General features: G+C 43.4%; 1 protein-coding gene across 1 annotated transcript in view; it reads left to right on the top strand.

The window, feature by feature from the left end:
• MYH13 (myosin, heavy chain 13, skeletal muscle) overlaps positions 1 to 16,800 on the top strand; it is a 35,619-nt gene that overhangs the window by 17,909 nt on the left and 910 nt on the right. The window contains exons 22-39 of the mRNA XM_009885293.1: positions 990 to 1,232; positions 2,845 to 3,021; positions 3,694 to 3,839; positions 3,926 to 4,016; positions 4,804 to 5,193; positions 5,292 to 5,418; positions 5,837 to 5,955; positions 6,667 to 6,863; positions 7,368 to 7,551; positions 8,268 to 8,433; positions 9,242 to 9,366; positions 11,326 to 11,634; positions 11,721 to 11,924; positions 12,006 to 12,131; positions 13,297 to 13,467; positions 14,976 to 15,080; positions 15,160 to 15,255; positions 15,726 to 15,974. Of these exons, the coding sequence (XP_009883595.1) occupies positions 990 to 1,232; positions 2,845 to 3,021; positions 3,694 to 3,839; positions 3,926 to 4,016; positions 4,804 to 5,193; positions 5,292 to 5,418; positions 5,837 to 5,955; positions 6,667 to 6,863; positions 7,368 to 7,551; positions 8,268 to 8,433; positions 9,242 to 9,366; positions 11,326 to 11,634; positions 11,721 to 11,924; positions 12,006 to 12,131; positions 13,297 to 13,467; positions 14,976 to 15,080; positions 15,160 to 15,255; positions 15,726 to 15,974 (3,225 nt within the window). The remainder of the gene's footprint in view (positions 1 to 989; positions 1,233 to 2,844; positions 3,022 to 3,693; positions 3,840 to 3,925; positions 4,017 to 4,803; positions 5,194 to 5,291; positions 5,419 to 5,836; positions 5,956 to 6,666; positions 6,864 to 7,367; positions 7,552 to 8,267; positions 8,434 to 9,241; positions 9,367 to 11,325; positions 11,635 to 11,720; positions 11,925 to 12,005; positions 12,132 to 13,296; positions 13,468 to 14,975; positions 15,081 to 15,159; positions 15,256 to 15,725; positions 15,975 to 16,800) is intronic.

Genomic DNA, 16,800 nt, shown 5'->3' with positions numbered 1-16,800 from the left:
AAAAGAACTCCTAAGGTATGACCATTGCCCTCAAGTGTGCTGTCTGACTCTTTCTCAACTCCCACTCTCTCACTGTTTCAGGACTGGAAGAGTCCTTTCTGTCTTGTTGCTAAGTCCCATTTTCCTGAGGGAATTTCTATCAACCCTGCTTGAAGGAGTTCTCAAGCACCATGTTCTCCAAGTTTGTTCTTGAAGATGCACGCTAACTACCCGTGATTTTCAGTGTGCTATGTGTTTCAGGCAGAATCTGAGACAGAATTAAACATACCATCTTCTGTTACTGCAGTGATGGTTTTCAGCCTCTTCTGGGAGGCAACAGATACCTTTTCTGGTATTCTGCCTAGAATACATCGTAGTAGCATTAATTTAGACAAAATTTTATCTGTTAACCATGTGTCCTAAAATGTTAGTTATAGTAAAAGTTGCAGGCTAAACTTTAGGTCAAGCCTGAGCCTGTCTTGGCTGAGAGAGAGTTAGGGAATGATCAAGGTTAGCCCCATGTGAATGAAGTAGGAGAGGAAGTTTGGGGAGAGACAGTCTGATCTGTGTCATTAGAGTTGGAGGAGCTTATTAAAGTTAGAATCATCCAACACTCTATGAAAGATGACTCTGAAATTCTCTATATTTTACAAATCCGCATCTAAGCTCATGCTTCCATGAAATCCAGTTTGCTACCCACCTATTTATCTCACTGACTGCATGCAGGCTTCTTATTATGACTAACCCCTGTGAATCTATTGCACGGTATTGTAGTCAAACCATCTGACCAGCTGAAAGGAAGTGTCTCTACCACGGGATTATGGTTCGCTTTCCTAAGCCATGGCTGAGCAGGACAATTTCCTCATGACTGAATCGTGTGCATTACTGTGATTTGCATAGGAAATTCTGCCCTGACTTGTGCAACTTCCTGAAGATGGCGCTTGAACAACATATGTTGCCTTCTGTCATTATTATGACAAACATAACATGCCTTCAATATGTTCTGACAGGAGAGCGAAAACCTAGCTGATGCTGAAGAGAGATGTGAAGGACTCATCAAAAGTAAAATCCAGCTGGAAGCTAAAATTAAAGAACTAAGTGAAAGAATTGAGGATGAAGAGGAGATGAATGCTGAACTGACAGCAAAGAAGAGGAAACTTGAAGATGAGTGCTCCGAGCTGAAGAAAGATATTGATGATCTTGAACTGACTCTAGCCAAAGTGGAAAAGGAGAAGCATGCAACAGAGAATAAGGTGACAGAGGAATCAGGGAATTATTCTTCCCCAGACAGTTTTCCCAGACAGTTTTCACTGTTGTGGAAAGTTGCAGTCATTCCGAAGTGCTCTGAAAGGAACTGATATGTGCCCAAGGCATAGGAGAGAGGTATTGCCACCTATGAGAGAAAATTTTTGTTAAAATTATAACTTCCTTTAAGGAAAAATATATTTCTTGTAACAGTTCAAAAAGAGTTAAGAGCTTGTTATGGTTCTTGATAGAGAATTTCCATATTTGGCTATTTGGAGTCATAATGTCTGTCTCCTGTGGATAATGGAGGACTAGTATGCTTGTGAGTAGCTCAGCACAGAATGGCTCTGCTGGTCCTTTCTCACATGCATTGAGGAGAACTGATTTTGCAGATGTCAAATGTTTTCTCATAATTCTCTTATATTTAAGAAGCCCAGGTCCCAACTAGGATGGACATCGTTTTCCTCCATTGACTTGACAATATGATGAGAGTTCTTCCTGACTTCTAAGGTTCAGATGGTCAGTGTAGCAGGGAGAGTATATATCAGGTGGTCATTAACTCTTTTATCTCCCAGTAAAAGCCCAGGTCTCTTCACATACATCTCAACAATCAATGTGAAGAGACAGAACTGAGATATATATGTTAGAGTCCAAAAGCCCACATCTGTGTTGACAGTGTTCAGTCTTACTGTGGAAACAATACTAGCAGAGATGTAATTACAACCCCGAGGTTCCCTTCACTGCCCTCACTGAGAACAATACTGGATCCTAAGTTTGCAACTGCAGATATGCTGGACATTTCTATATTAATGCTTAGAGGAAATCTAGCTGGCGCTGGGTACTAGGATGATGGAGTGCCTTATCACATATCAGGGCCATATAGCTAAAGCACTTAGCAGAATCGACTTTCCTTATCCTTACTGTCAGTCTTTCCCATCCAAATAAGACAAATGGGAAGCAAGGGCGAGGCAGGCTCATGCACAGCGCCCGATATGTTTGCGATAAGGTTGCTGGTGTGCAGTGCTCCATTGAAGTACATGGAATAAGTTTCCAAGATAAAGCCAGCAGACCTGGTATGTCCAGCAGCCCACTTAGAAGTTCCTGCCCTAAATTTGTGATCACCTGTTTCAAGGGCATAAGGTTGTTTGTCATGTTATTGTGTCTCTTTCACTTTTATGGAAAAATTAACACATCTTGGGCTTTGCTTGGCACTTGATAATATCTTTTTAAAGAACCTCACTTGCTGAGAATTTACGGCTGTTTGCCTAGCAAATACATCACGTACAGGAAATAATTTTTTTGAGCAAGAACAACTCAGACACATTTTGTAAATCCCAGTGGAAAAAACTTGCAGGGGCAAGTGAAGATGTATAGAATTCAACAGGATAGGGCTGGTAGTCAAAAACAACTAAAGCAAGAATTCCTACCACTGCAGAACTAGAGAGGTCTGATTGTCATACATGCCACTTGTTGCTACTTTCATCATGAACAATATAGACCTTCTGTGGAGAGCATTTTTACTACAGCCATGCAAGATTTTGCAAGGGTGCCCTCACTGTGTTCTCAGTCTGTCATTTCTCAAGGCACCCTCTCATAGTACGGATACTGGCTGTCTAACAGGTTAAGAATCTTACTGAAGAGATGGCAGCTCTGGATGAAAATATTTCTAAACTCACCAAGGAGAAGAAGGCTCTCCAGGAAGCTCACCAGCAGACGCTGGATGACTTGCAAGTTGAGGAAGACAAAGTCAGCACACTCACTAAAACCAAGACCAAACTGGAGCAGCAAGTAGACGATGTAAGAAAAAGTTTTGGGGTTGTGTAGGTGGATGCTCTGACAGATTAGAAGAGACTAGAAATCTGTAGTTGGTAGTATGAGGAACACCTAAAGCAGCCAAAGCAGCTCCAATAATTTCAGCTAATCATTCATTGCCAGTTGACAGTGTATTCTGGAATCCAGTATATTTTTCATCTTTCTCAGCCCATTTAAACTATGTTCTTCATTAGTTATTTCAGCATTGGAGACTTTTGTGCCTCATTTTAACCAATTAGCTGGAGCAGTATATCTGTGGCAGTTTGAAGTTTGACACAGAGTTATTTGTGGTCTCTTCCTGCGCAGTGTGGACATACTCCAGGAAGTTATGAACACGGGGAATTCGTCAATATTTAGCAGTCTATCTGCTAGCAACTGCTGTCATTGGAAAATTTTAATTTCTGTACTTTTCAAAGAAAGACTTGCATTTCAACTGTGCATGGCCACGCTGTGGACAGCTTAATATCTGAAACCAAATCATAATGGCAGCACTGATCTTGCAGCGAGAGTATAGCACAGGTGGAGATGAGAAGTATATACAGGATCTGACTGTTTTCTCTATTCATCAATTTCCAATTCTAGTTAGATTTTCAAATCAAGAATAGTTACTTTCAAAGTATAATTTATGTGTTTCAAAGTATGTTTTATGTGTTTTAGCTTGAAGGATCTCTGGAACAAGAGAAGAAACTGCGGATGGACCTTGAGAGAGCGAAGAGAAAATTGGAGGGTGATCTGAAAATGTCTCAGGATACCATCATGGATCTGGAAAATGATAAGCAACAGATGGATGACAGGCTAAAAAAGTATTGCACTGACTTTTTATGCTCTGCATTCTAAAATTCAGACTTTATCTTAACCATATTGAATTTGCATTCTTGTTCTATAACAGAAAGGATTTTGAAATTAGCCAGTTGCAAAGTAAGATTGAAGATGAGCAGGCTCAAAGTTCTCAGCTGCAAAAGAAAATTAAGGAGCTTCAGGTAAAGTCTAAGAGTTATTGATATTTTTAGTAGCCAAGCACAATCTCCTTATAATTAAATAATATTTATTCTTAGACTGTTCTACAAAAAATTCTCCTACACATGAATAAAATTATTAACACGGACTCTGGGTGCTGTTCCCATCTCAGGGCACTTTTACAGAAGCTCTGGCCGCTAATTATACATAACTACGTAAGAAATTTCTTAAGTGAAGCTTGTGGCAGGCTTTGAAAATGTATCAGATACTGAGTTATAACAATAGTGAAGCCATTGAGAATTACTTTTCTAAGAAAACAACAGAATGTGACATAATTTGTCATGAGCAGGACAGAGATCACCTTCTAAATGCAGAGCCAGGAAGACAGTTCTTTTTAATGCTATTATCCCACAGTTGCTCATCTCAAGGTTCCTTCCAACTTGTTTGCTGATGGAGAGAGGACACTGCTTTGTTTTGGCCTGACCTTCGGGAAATTTTGAAGAAACTTGCATTACTTTACATTTTCCAGTGACATATCCCCTCTTTCTTCAGAAAAGTGCAATACTATATCCTTCATAACATAATAAATCCATTCCGAGGTACAACATAAAATGAAATATCAGATTTTGCTTTCACTAATGTTCCAAAACTAAATATTGCATGTCCTAGGACACAATTCAGTGAAATTTCTAGTGGTGCTTCACTGTCTCTGCTGATATAAATGGATGTGAACGTTTGGTCTTTATTCTTTGATGATAATTTCAAATCCCTCTATTCAGAAGTCCTCATTTAACCAATTAACTTTCACAGGCTCGAATAGAGGAACTGGAGGAGGAAATTGAAGCTGAACGTGCAATCCGTGCAAAGACTGAAAAGCAACGTGTTGACCTCTCAAGGGAGCTCGAGGAGATCAGCGAGCGCCTGGAAGAAGCAGGAGGGGCTACCGCAGCTCAGATTGAGATGAACAAGAAGCGTGAGGCAGAATTTCAGAAGATGCGTCGTGACCTCGAAGAGGCCACGCTGCAGCACGAAGCCACGGCTGCCGCACTGCGGAAGAAGCACGCGGACAGCACAGCTGAGCTTGGGGAGCAGATCGACAACCTGCAACGAGTGAAGCAGAAGCTGGAGAAGGAGAAGAGTGAGCTGAAGATGGAGATTGACGACTTGGCCAGTAACATGGAGTCTGTCTCCAAAGCCAAGGTTACTGCACAGGAAGAAACAGTTCTCATCACTACCATTGTTCTCCTGAGCAATGTTCTTCTGATGAGCTGAAGGATATGCTTTCTATCTCTTAACAGAGCAATTTGGAAAAGATGTGCCGAGCTCTCGAAGACCAGTTCAGTGAAGTCAGAACCAAAGATGATGAACATATGCGACTAATTAATGAACTGAACATGCAGAAAACACGTCTACAGACTGAGAATGGTGTGTCCCTAGATGTAATGCAATTGTCCTGTGCCAAGCACTTAAATATGCTGTCTGACTGCCTGTGTATTTTGTAACATATTCATCACTGGGTGATCTGAACTAAACTCTGACTGTAGAATTCCCTCCTGGTGGCAGTCATAGAAACTCCACCCAAGGAAACATAAAACCAAACCAAAAGCAGCACTGTCAATCAAAATGAATGTGTGAGTTTGTGGTCAGTTCATCCCCTTCCCTTTGATGCCAGCACAACATTTATCTTTAATAGCTTTGTCCTACTGGTGTGAATGAAATTGCTACTGTCCATTTTACTACATTGTGTCCTGTAATCTCCAATTCCCATATGGCTAGCTCTTCTCCTTCGTATGTTTTATGTCTCACATCCCTGTTTTAAAAAAAATAAACATTTTCTTGTTAGGTGAACTTACTCGGCAACTGGAGGAGAAAGAGTCCTTGATTTCTCAGTTGATTCGAGGCAAACACGCTTTCACTCAACAAACTGAAGAGCTGAAAAGGCAACTAGAGGAAGAAAATAAGGTGACTTGTTTTAATTTGGACCAATAAGTTGTAAAATAAATCAATGAGCTAAAACAAAAAAAATGAGATTTCTTCTCAGAGAAAGCTGGAGACATAAGAACGATGAAACTTTTGAACTTTGCCTTGGAGTACAACACAAAGAAGAGACATTAGAAATTAAATAAAGAAGACAGTTTAAGCCCTTCTTATCATGTCTTCTGAAGTTCAGAATTATGAGAGAAGTGAGTGGAAATAGCTCTGTATGCATACCTTACTGCTATGGGAAGCCCCTGAGGTAAAGAACACAGCAACAGCCAAAAAGAGGATGACAGCTGAAATGCTAGTATACCCTGGGTTAGATATGACAACACAGTTTAAAATTCCTTCCACCTTCAGATAAACACCAAATTCTACCTGAAAAGCTTGTGGGGAAACTTCCTGAGAGATAATTCCCACCCTGACTGTTGCTGGGTTTCTTGTGTCTTTGCCTGAAGCACTGGATGCAGATGATTTGAGAGGCAGTATCCCAGATAAGATGGACAAGCGCCTGATCTAGTTTAACAACTTCAAGTCTGAAACAGAGTCCCTGATGTTATTCATTTTGCTCCTTCTGTTACTCTGGCAACGGTTGCACATGGGCAGTGAGATGTGGAGGTTTGATTGAAATACCGTAAAAAAATCCAGTCACAAATTGTTAATGTTTTGACAATTTGAATACTTTTAATTACCCAGGCCAAGAACGCCCTGGCCCACACCTTGCAGTCTGCTCGCCATGACTGTGACTTGCTCCGGGAACAGTATGAGGAGGAGCAGGAAGCCAAGGGGGAGCTGCAGCGTGCCCTGTCCAAGGCCAACAGCGAAGTGGCCCAGTGGAGAACCAAATACGAGACAGATGCAATCCAGCGCACGGAGGAGCTGGAGGAGGCCAAGTATGTGTAGGGATGGTCTGGAGCAAGTAGAAAGATACTTAAATATAAATGTGAGAAGGAACTGGAGGAAACCAGAATATGCTTGTAGTAATAACATGCAGAGCAGTGTGCTTTGTAATGTGTTAGGATTGAAAAGGGGAGTGAGTGGAGGTTTAAAGGAGAAGCAGAGGCTTGGGTGTGTCTACAGAAAGAATTCCAGTGCATTAACTATGGAGTTAATCATAGTAGTTGAGAAATCACATTCTTTGCCAATATTGAAAGTGTGTTTCTGGTTCCTCTCCATGTTGGTATAGTCTACCTGTTGGGTAAGTATTCTTCTAGCTTATGCACCACTCCAGAGTGCTGTGTCATCCCAGGCTCCTATCAATGGTCTCTGTTTACACCATCATGCATTTCTACGTTGCTCTCTCTGCCCACCTCTTCCCATGCCAAACTCCTTTCCTGTCCTTTGTCTGAGAACACCAGAATTTTCCTTCTCTCAGAGCTGATTATCTCACCCTGCAGAAAGAAGCTTGCTCAGCGCTTGCAGGAGTCAGAGGAGCAGATCGAGGCTGTCAACTCAAAGTGTGCTTCACTGGAGAAGACAAAGCAGAGGCTGCAGGGGGAAGTGGATGACCTCATGATTGACGTGGAGAGGTCGAACGCAGCCTGTGCAGCATTTGACAAAAACCAGAAGAATTTTGACAAGGTTCATTCAAAGAGCCTGCCAGATCTGAACATCATTATACATTTGATAGGCCAGGCCAAATTCTTAAATTATGAAAATTCTGCACTCACAGTAAGATAAAGTACATTTTGTCCAAAGCAAAGCTATGGTAAGGAGGACATAATGTGACATATACTAATGATAATGTCACAGTGTGAGTAATCCCAGATGACCACAGCAAACACTAAAGTACCTTTCTGACAGTTTTAAAAAGCATGAAGTCTTCGCAAGGGAGATTAGAAGGATCCATATCTAGTCTTTGATCAAGCAGGCTGAGCAAGTATTCACATGCAAGCTAACAAGCCCTGACTTTCACTTGGTGTAGGAGTGCCAGCCTTGTATTTGGGTTAGGCAGAGCGTCAGACTCCTTTGCACAGTCCCAGCCTTCCCTACCTTCAATAACATTTGAACACTGTTTGCCCAAATGATGTTGTACAGATCTGTGCCTTGGCCCAGCTCTCCTGCCTGAGAGCTTAGGGTATGCACTAGCGTTGGCTGAAGTGGATTATTTAAGTAGCTTCCACCAAAACAGCCAGAGTATCTATCACAGTGAATTGATTGTCACAGGCAGAGAACAGTCCAAAGCCAAAGACTGTAAATCAGGCCATGCCTCTTGAGTTCTTGTCCTGTAAATGTGCAGAAACAGGAGTGTTGCAGAGTGGTTCATTCGTATGCTCTGATAGCTCCTGTCACTCCAGGTCCTGGCTGAATGGAGGCAGAAGTACCAGGAGAGTCAGGCTGAATTGGAAGCTGCCCAGAAGGAGTCTCGCTCTCTTAGCACGGAGATCTTCCGGATGAAGAATGCCTATGAAGAAATGCTTGACCAGGCTGAGACTGTCAGACGGGAGAACAAGAACCTCCAACGTAAGTTCAAGATCCACCATCATCCACCATCAGCTCCATCAGAATCCACCATAAGTCCTAAGATACTTCCATGTTTCTGGGCTACCAGAGCTCTGCCTCTTCCCAGGGTTTTGTTCCTCATGGTTTCCCCACAAATCTCAGGTTAGGCAACTTTCTTTCCTTTTCAGCTGATTACAAAGACACCTGTAAGCACAGGCCTACAGCTCATTACAGCATCCTACTTCCTCATGATATTCCCCCTCCTTTGCACCATCATAATCCCATTCACGGATAGGGACCAAATTAACTGAATGGACAGAAATTATGATGAAACTAGACACTCATTTTTTTCAGATTACTTCAGTCACTGCCATTAGAAAAAATCTGGAGGGCTGTTGACTATCTCCTGATTACAGGAGGACCATGCAGCTGTGGCACAATGGATTGGCATTTAATAAGCCAACTAACTGCATAAAGGAAACACAACTCAATTCCTTTTTCTGAATGATCCCTGGGAAGTATCTGAGGATAAAGAGAGCAATCAGACGGGACTGTCTCTGGAGATGTAATTTCACTATCCAGAGGAAGTTGACATTATTCTCTGAGCTCACTCCAGTTGGTCCCTCTCATTTTCAAATTGCACACTGAACTGGAAATAGCAGGTAATTGGGAATAAAGATTGCACATGAGACAAGACCTATTATTTCTCCTCACTGCTGCATCACACTACATCATTATCTCTTGTGTCACTCCCACTGTCAAACAGCAATTGCAGGTCCATTGACAACATTATCTAAGATGAGTTGAGTGTGTTTTTCCTGTGTTGCAGAGGAAATTTCTGATCTGACTGAGCAGATTGCTGAATGTGGAAAAGCTAATCATGGACTGGAGAAAGCAAAGAAGCAAATTGAGCAAGAAAAGTGTGACCTCCAAGCCGCATTAGAAGAAGCAGAGGCAAGTGTCCTCAATAAGGGGGCTTGCTTTTAGAGAGAAAATTTGGAGATTATACATTCCTCTTTATCCAGACACTGTCACAAAAATGCAGTATGAAAGCACAAGCAGACTAAATAGCATAGGGACAGTTCCTCTCCCATACCAACGTGGCATTCCTTGCTGTGCTATCATGCACAAAAAAAATCAGTCCCAGACAAAAATTGAGCTCATTTTGCACCACCTGTTTGAATTTGCTCTTCTGAAAGGCTAAAGAAAAGTCATTTGTGTTTCAAAACTCTGACAATTTGTGTTTTCTAGTCAAATTAATCAAGGATGTTTTGAGACCATGTCCAATCTGTACTTAAAAATCTTCTTGGTATCACCTCCTATTCAAAGAAAGCTGAATGTTGAAGAGAATTAAGATTATATTTCTTCAGTTCCTCCATTTTTAATGAATGGGAGTCAGTAATACATTCAAAGAGAAGTCAGTTCACAGGACATGGGTTCTGATGGACATGGAGAGGTTGCTGGGGATCAGCTGAACCTTGGAGGTGCCATTGGTCCACTCACAGGCTTTGCTGACACAGGCTGCATACCAGATCCCACAGTTCCATGGTCTCTGAGTCTTCCTTACTGTCTTTGGCTATCCCTCAGCTCTTCATAACTTTAAATGTTACTTTGTTCTCAATCCATGCCAGACTGTAGCTCTTTCAGTTCCCTCTTGTCTAGGTTCTGCTTTATCTTCCCTATCTGCCCTGACTGTCTCTTGCAAAAGCTTTTGGCACTTCCATATGACCATATCTGATTCCCCACAAAACACCTTGGAAAGCATTTCATGGAGCTGCCCATGGTATACCTAGGACATAGCTCAAACACAGAGACACAGAATTAACTTAGGTTGGATAGGATCTCTGGAGGTCTTTAGTCCAATCTCCTGCTCAAAGCAGGGCTGACTTCAAAGTTACATTAGGTTGCTTGAAGCCTTGTCTAATTGTTCTTTACAACTTCCAAGGATGGAGATTTCGTAGTACTGCTGGACAACTTTTTCCAGTGAGGCATCATTCTCACAGGAAAATATTTTTATCCTTATATGCAGTCAGGATTTCCTCTGTATCAACTTTTGACTGTTGCTGTTTTTCTTTTTGCTGTCTACCACCATGAAGAGCCTCACCTCATTTTCTCTGTAACCCCTCTTAGGTAGGAAAAGAAGTAAAAAATGACTGACACATCTCTAATCTTTAGATCTCACTAGATGGGTGGGCAGTAGAAACAAGAGTTATAGTGGCCATGCAAATCCATCTGCTCTAATTTATGCATCTAAATGTCATCAGTCTAATCCTGCCTTAGTCACCATAGGCTCATTCTAGAATCAAAAAGGAGGAACAGGCATCTCTGGAGGGTCTGTTCTTAAAAGGGATGCCAAGGCTACATCAGCTGTTTTATTCCCTTGATGTGCTTATTTCTATCCACTGGTTGTAAAGACCCATCCTCAGGCTCCTAACTCCTAGACATCAGAAGCTGGATGGTATTAGTATCAGAGGGAAAATGCTGTATGGAATGGGAAGATGCCAGACAGTCACTGGGGTGGGACTAAGTGTAGAGGCCCTAAACAGAATTCAGCATGGAGATGCAAGAGAAGGTAAGCTTCTTCTGAGCGTGAAACTTGGCTGTCCTATTTTATGTCTCTGCATGTTTTGTTATCTCTGCAGTGTCAACATAGCTCTCAGTGTACAGATCTTGTGATTGCAGGCATTTTCCTAAGGAGTCTTATTCCTAAATTACTGATTTATATCCAGCTAAGGTATAATGACTCCTCTGTATGGGAACAGCAGCTGTTTTTTTCAGTGCTAGGCCTTTTCTAAAGGTCTACAGTAAGTCAAATATATCTGTGTTACTGACTGCAAACTGTCAAAATTCCATATAGGCATTTCCCAATAACGGACACTACAGAGACAAATGATATTGTTTCAACCCTACCAGGGCTCTTTAGAACATGAAGAGGGAAAAATCTTACGTGTTCAGCTGGAGCTGAACCAGGTGAAGTCAGATGTTGACAGAAGGAGTGCAGAGAAAGATGAGGAAATTCAGCAGCTGAAGAGAAACCACCAGAGGCTATTAGAGTCTATGCAGACCACACTGGATGCTGAGATCAGAAGCCGAAATGATGCTTTGAGGCTGAAAAAGAAGATGGAGGGAGATCTGAATGACATGGAAATACAGCTGAGCCATGTCAGCTGCCAGGTAGCAGAGACACAGAAGCACCTCAAAGCCGTGCAAGGGCAACTCAAGGTAGGAACCATGAGGGCTACTGTCCTACAGGTCTTTGCCACTCACTCTGCTTGCCTCTGAGTCTCATGGTGCTTTCACCTTCAAAGGATTCCCAGCTCCATTTGGATGATGCTTTGAGAGAGAATGAGGACCTGAAGGAGCAGCTTGCTATGGTAGAGCGTAGGAACAATCTGATGACAACAGAAATGGAGGAGATGCGAGCTGCTATGGAGCAGACAGAGCGAGCCCGGAAAGTTTCTGAGCAGGAACTGACAGATGCCAGTGAGCGAGTGCAGCTCCTCCACTCGCAGGTATATGGTATCTCCTTTACAATAGGCATGTGGGAGTGGCATGAAATGGGGTGGGAACCTGTCTTCTGGCTGTCCCAACAGAACACAAGCCTCCTCAACACCAAGAAGAGAATGGAAGTGGACATTACTCATTTACAGAGTGAAGTTGAAGACAGCATTCAGGAAGCCAGAAACGCAGAGGAGAAAGCAAAGAAAGCAATTACAGATGTGAGTCATCTTGCATGCCTCTTGCTTGCCTCCCTTCCACTTTATAACACTGCAGTCACTTTCACACTTTAGAAAGGAGCAATCAGGTTGAGAAAAACCAAGTCTTCAACATAGGACCAGAAAATATCGGTGACACACAATCCCTCCCATATGGGCCTCACACAGCCTCTGCCCTACTGCTTGCTACAGAAGACCCATTAAGTTGAGGTCCTCTACTCATGTTCTGCTAGTAGTCTGTATTGAATAGGCACCCTGTCTCCCCTTCCTCATTCACACATTCACTTTTGCTTCCAGAATAAATGTAACAGACAAGATAGAACAGATGGTGGCAAAATTGTTATAGGAAAAGAGTAGTCTCAACCATGTCCTGTTTAGACACACCCCAGAAAAGCAGAAATTAAGACTAAAATAATATATCTTACAAATGCTAGACATGTAAGAAATAAAGAGAGACTAGAAATTTTTTACTTAAACAAGGCGAGAATTCCACAGCATCAGAAGAAACAAATCTTAGAACTATCTAGGAAGTGTATACGAAAATAGAACAGAAAATGGTCACACTACTGCATCAAGACATGGTGCACCTGGACCTGAAGTGCTGTGTCTAGTTCTGGTTGCCCACCAGCAGGAGCACTGCAGGTTCCCTGCTGTCCTGTCACACTGGTAACAGCTACCCATGCTGGGTTCTGAAGACCCAAACAGGCACAAGCTTTTCATTGTAGTTTGAGATACTGGGGGTCATTTCATTGGCAAAAACTGCTTAGGAGTCTGACCCTTTAGCAAATTTAGGCACCAAATGGCCAGATATTCATAATCATTTGGGAGCCCAGAGATGCAGAGTGCTAGTTGATGATACTTCAAGGTGACCCTAATTTCCGCTGACTCTTAAAAAATGAAATTTTGCTACTGAGTCATTTGCATGCCTTAATTATTTTTTTCTTGTCATCAACCCTGACCGTGCACCAAGGCAGAGTAGTTTTAGAAATACATATATTGAGAAACGGTGATCCTCTTTGTATGACAGACCCTTAGCACAGCCATGGGCACTGACTGAGAACATGGAGAGCCAGACATCAGCGTGAAGCTGGGCATTGCTCCCAGTGAGAGCACAGAACTGCCAGGGACAGGGGTGGCTATTTGTAACATAACTGTGCACTACAACCAGGCAGCCATGATGGCAGAAGAGCTGAAGAAGGAGCAGGACACCAGCGCCCACCTGGAGAGGATGAAGAGGAATCTGGAACAGACAGTGAAGGACCTGCAGCTCCGTCTGGATGAAGCTGAGCAGCTGGCCCTGAAGGGTGGAAAGAAGCAACTCCAGAAACTAGAGGCGAGGGTATGGTGAAGATGAGGGTAGGCTACGGTTAAGTTCCTGAGTGGGCCCTTGCTTGCTGGAACCTCTTGGGAAGGTTACAACAGGGACAACCCCAGGTATATCCAGCAGGTTTGATGAGAGTTACACTGACTAGTTGTACGTTGCACTGTGAGTGAGGAACTTAAGAATGACCTCATAAAATAAGAATGGGCAAAAATGGTGGCAGATGAACATCAGGGTAGGCATAGATGTAACTTACCTAGGGAAAAATAATTTAAAATGTACTTACTTGGGGATGAACTTGGAACTGGCAATTATAGCTCAGTCAGGAGATCTCAGTCTCATCCATGACAGGCCTCAGAAACTGTTCAGTGTTCAGTAGAAGCAAAAACCCAAAAGAGGAAAACATTTGGGCTTCATTAGGAAATTCACTGAGAAGAACACAGAGAGCATCACTTGCCACCATATTAAATGTACCACGTGCAGTTCTGGTGTCTGCAACTCAAGAAGGACCTGACAGTTAGAGAAGCATCCAGGGAATGGCATCCAGGCAGGAGCCTTATGAGGAGAGACAAAAAAGGCTAGGACTCTTTCATTTGGAGAGGAGATGCTGAGAGGGAGGTGATCAGAGTTTACAGAATCATGACAGCAGTAAGCAAGAGGTTTTCTGAATGGTTATTCATCAAAATGCACAACGTGAGAAGTAAGGACACACAATGCAGATCAGGACATCTTCACCTCGAGATCAACTTAAAAAAAATAAAAATAAGTACTTTACAGAGTGGGCACTGAAATTCTGGAACCTGCTGCCATGGGAGGCTGTAGAGGCAGTTGGTAGAAGGTTCAAAAGGGATCAGAAATCAGCAGGTTTATAGACATACCTAAGGGAACAGGCACAGATGTGCCACCTGCTGTCCCTAAACAGTACACGCTGCTGCCACTCTCAGAGGCAGAGCATTCAGCTTAGGTGGACCAGCCTGGACCACTTACTGCACTCTTCAACTGTTCTTGCTCCAAAACACAGCACAACTGACTGGGAACTAGGTACTCTTGGCTTTGAAAGGAAATATCCATGCAGAAATAAAAACATTGGTGTCCAGGTTTGACTTACATCCAGTGCAGAAGAGGCAGGGAGCTATGGGAGCTTGTTAAGGACTATTCATGAGGATGAGCTGGACTCAAAGATTACAAATGAAACAGGTTTTCCCTATTTACTTGGTGAACATTGACAGAACCCTCCCTTCCCTGTTTCAATTTCCTCTGCTTTGACAGATTTAAACCCAATTTTGGTTATAAATGCCCCAGGTAGGCACAGCTAAGTTCCTTCTATATATAATCATGGATTCACACGCTGTGTCACTACTAATATAGCATGGTGAGCCATTTTTAGCTAGTCTAACCCCAAGAAGCAGCTGCGGGAAGCTGCCCTGCACTGCCGCTTTCTCTGCAGCCCTAGTCCACCGAACCTCGGTCCCCAGCGTCCTACAGCAGGATCAGCTTGCAGTCATCACCATCATACTCTGTTTCAGATCAATGAGTTAGAAAATGAGCTTGACGCTGAGCAGAAACGGGGAATCGAGTCACTGAAAGGTGCTCGCAAATATGAACGAAGGCTAAAGGAGCTCACTTACCAGGTATCTCAAATCCTCTGCCCTCTTATGCGCATCACCTCAGTCCATTTTCCAAGACTGACTTGATTTTCACTTCCCACAGTCTGAAGAGGATAAGAAAAATATTCTCCGGCTCCAGGACCTGGTGGACAAGCTGCAACTAAAAGTGAAAGCATACAAGAAACAGGCTGAGGAAGCTGTGAGTGCGGGACTTTCTTTAAATCTTTGTGGGCCCAGGGTGGAGATTTCCAAAAGATCTGGGCTCCCAAGTTCATTGAAACAATTGAACCCTCAGTTTGATAGGGAAGCTATGGCCATTGCCTTTGAGCATAAATCCTTGACATTAGTCCTTACCTCGTAAAGACTTATGGCTCAAAACAGAGCAGGCACAGCTGTAATTACCCTGGAGTCATTGCACTTTTGGAGCCACACTAACCAATTTTGCCAGCTGGAACTGGGCAGGACTAATTGTTCTGTCCCCAGCAGAGTGCTCCTGTTGTTGACAGTAGTAGATAGAAGTGCCTGGAGTGCTGGCAATGCAGGGATGCAGCTGTGACACTAACTATAGTAGGTGATGTCACTGCGGTGCAGCCGTAGGGTGTTCAGTTAATGGTAACAGGGCAATGTCAGTTCATGTCCATGTCGCTGACAGCACTGCATGACTTTCAGGAAGAACAGGCAAACACCAATCTCTCACGATGCCGCAAGACTCAGCACGAGCTGGAAGAGGCTGAAGAACGAGCTGATATAGCTGAATGCCAGGTTAACAAGTTGCGAGCCAAAAGTCGTGACATTGGAGGACAGGTGAGTCTGAGGGCTGCAGAGAAACACCTGGCAGCCACAGCTGTATTCCTCCCACTCTTGCACTGGAGTGTCCCTCATAAAGGGAGGCCAGAAATCAGCGCTTATTCAAAACCAGTGAGTTTTGAAAGTGCTTTTGGTGCATCTCAAGAGACAGACCAGACAATCAACTGTAAGAATCCAGGTCTGGGAGATAGTGGTTCTTTCCTAGTAATATGGCAGAACATTTGCCACAGACCTGAAGCAACACCACAAATAATTCAATTGCTCCAATAACCTCTACATTACCTTCCTTTTTTTAATATTTAGAAATCAGAGGAATGAAGTTCCTGACCAGAGCTGCGGCAGGCTCTCTTACAATATAGACTTCTATGCATCCAACAGATATATTTGTGACTTGCTTCAAGTAACTAGGTGCGCATGTAACTGGTCTTTGATCTGGTCATATTTAGCCAAGCCTAAGTAGAAGCTGTGAGAAATAAAAATAAGTCTGGGCAATGCTCTGGTGACTGTAAGGACTATCAGTTCGTTATGAGATGGACAGTGAGCGCCTGTGAATGGGTGTATCAGGTACGGCAGCGCTTCCGTATGGAAGGATATGTCCAGGATATGTCCCGTGCAGAGAAAAGGGTTCCCAGGGCAATGGGAACATGCTCCGCAGCTTTTCCTTCTCCTTCTCCTTCCTTTTCCACGGTTTCAGAGTTCCTGCTTGAGAGAAGCTAAGAGTTAAGTAGGAAAAACACAGACAGGATCCTCCCCCCCACCACCCCGCGTAAGGCTGCAGCAATGCCTGCGAGGGGCTGCCCTGCTCCCCTGCCCCTGCAGCCCCCCCGGGGCAGCTCTGTGGGGACCGGAGAGTGTCCTCCGTAGGGACATACTCCAACTCCATGCAGCGTGGGGGGGGGGGACGGGACGACGACGACATCAGCTCCGTGCCGGGGGG

Source organism: Charadrius vociferus, unplaced genomic scaffold (assembly GCF_000708025.1).
Source record: "Charadrius vociferus isolate BGI_N301 unplaced genomic scaffold, ASM70802v2 scaffold415, whole genome shotgun sequence".
Lineage (NCBI taxonomy): Eukaryota > Metazoa > Chordata > Aves > Charadriiformes > Charadriidae > Charadrius > Charadrius vociferus.
The sequence above is the reverse complement of the archived record's forward strand: the minus strand, read 5'-3'. Positions and strand labels throughout refer to the sequence as shown.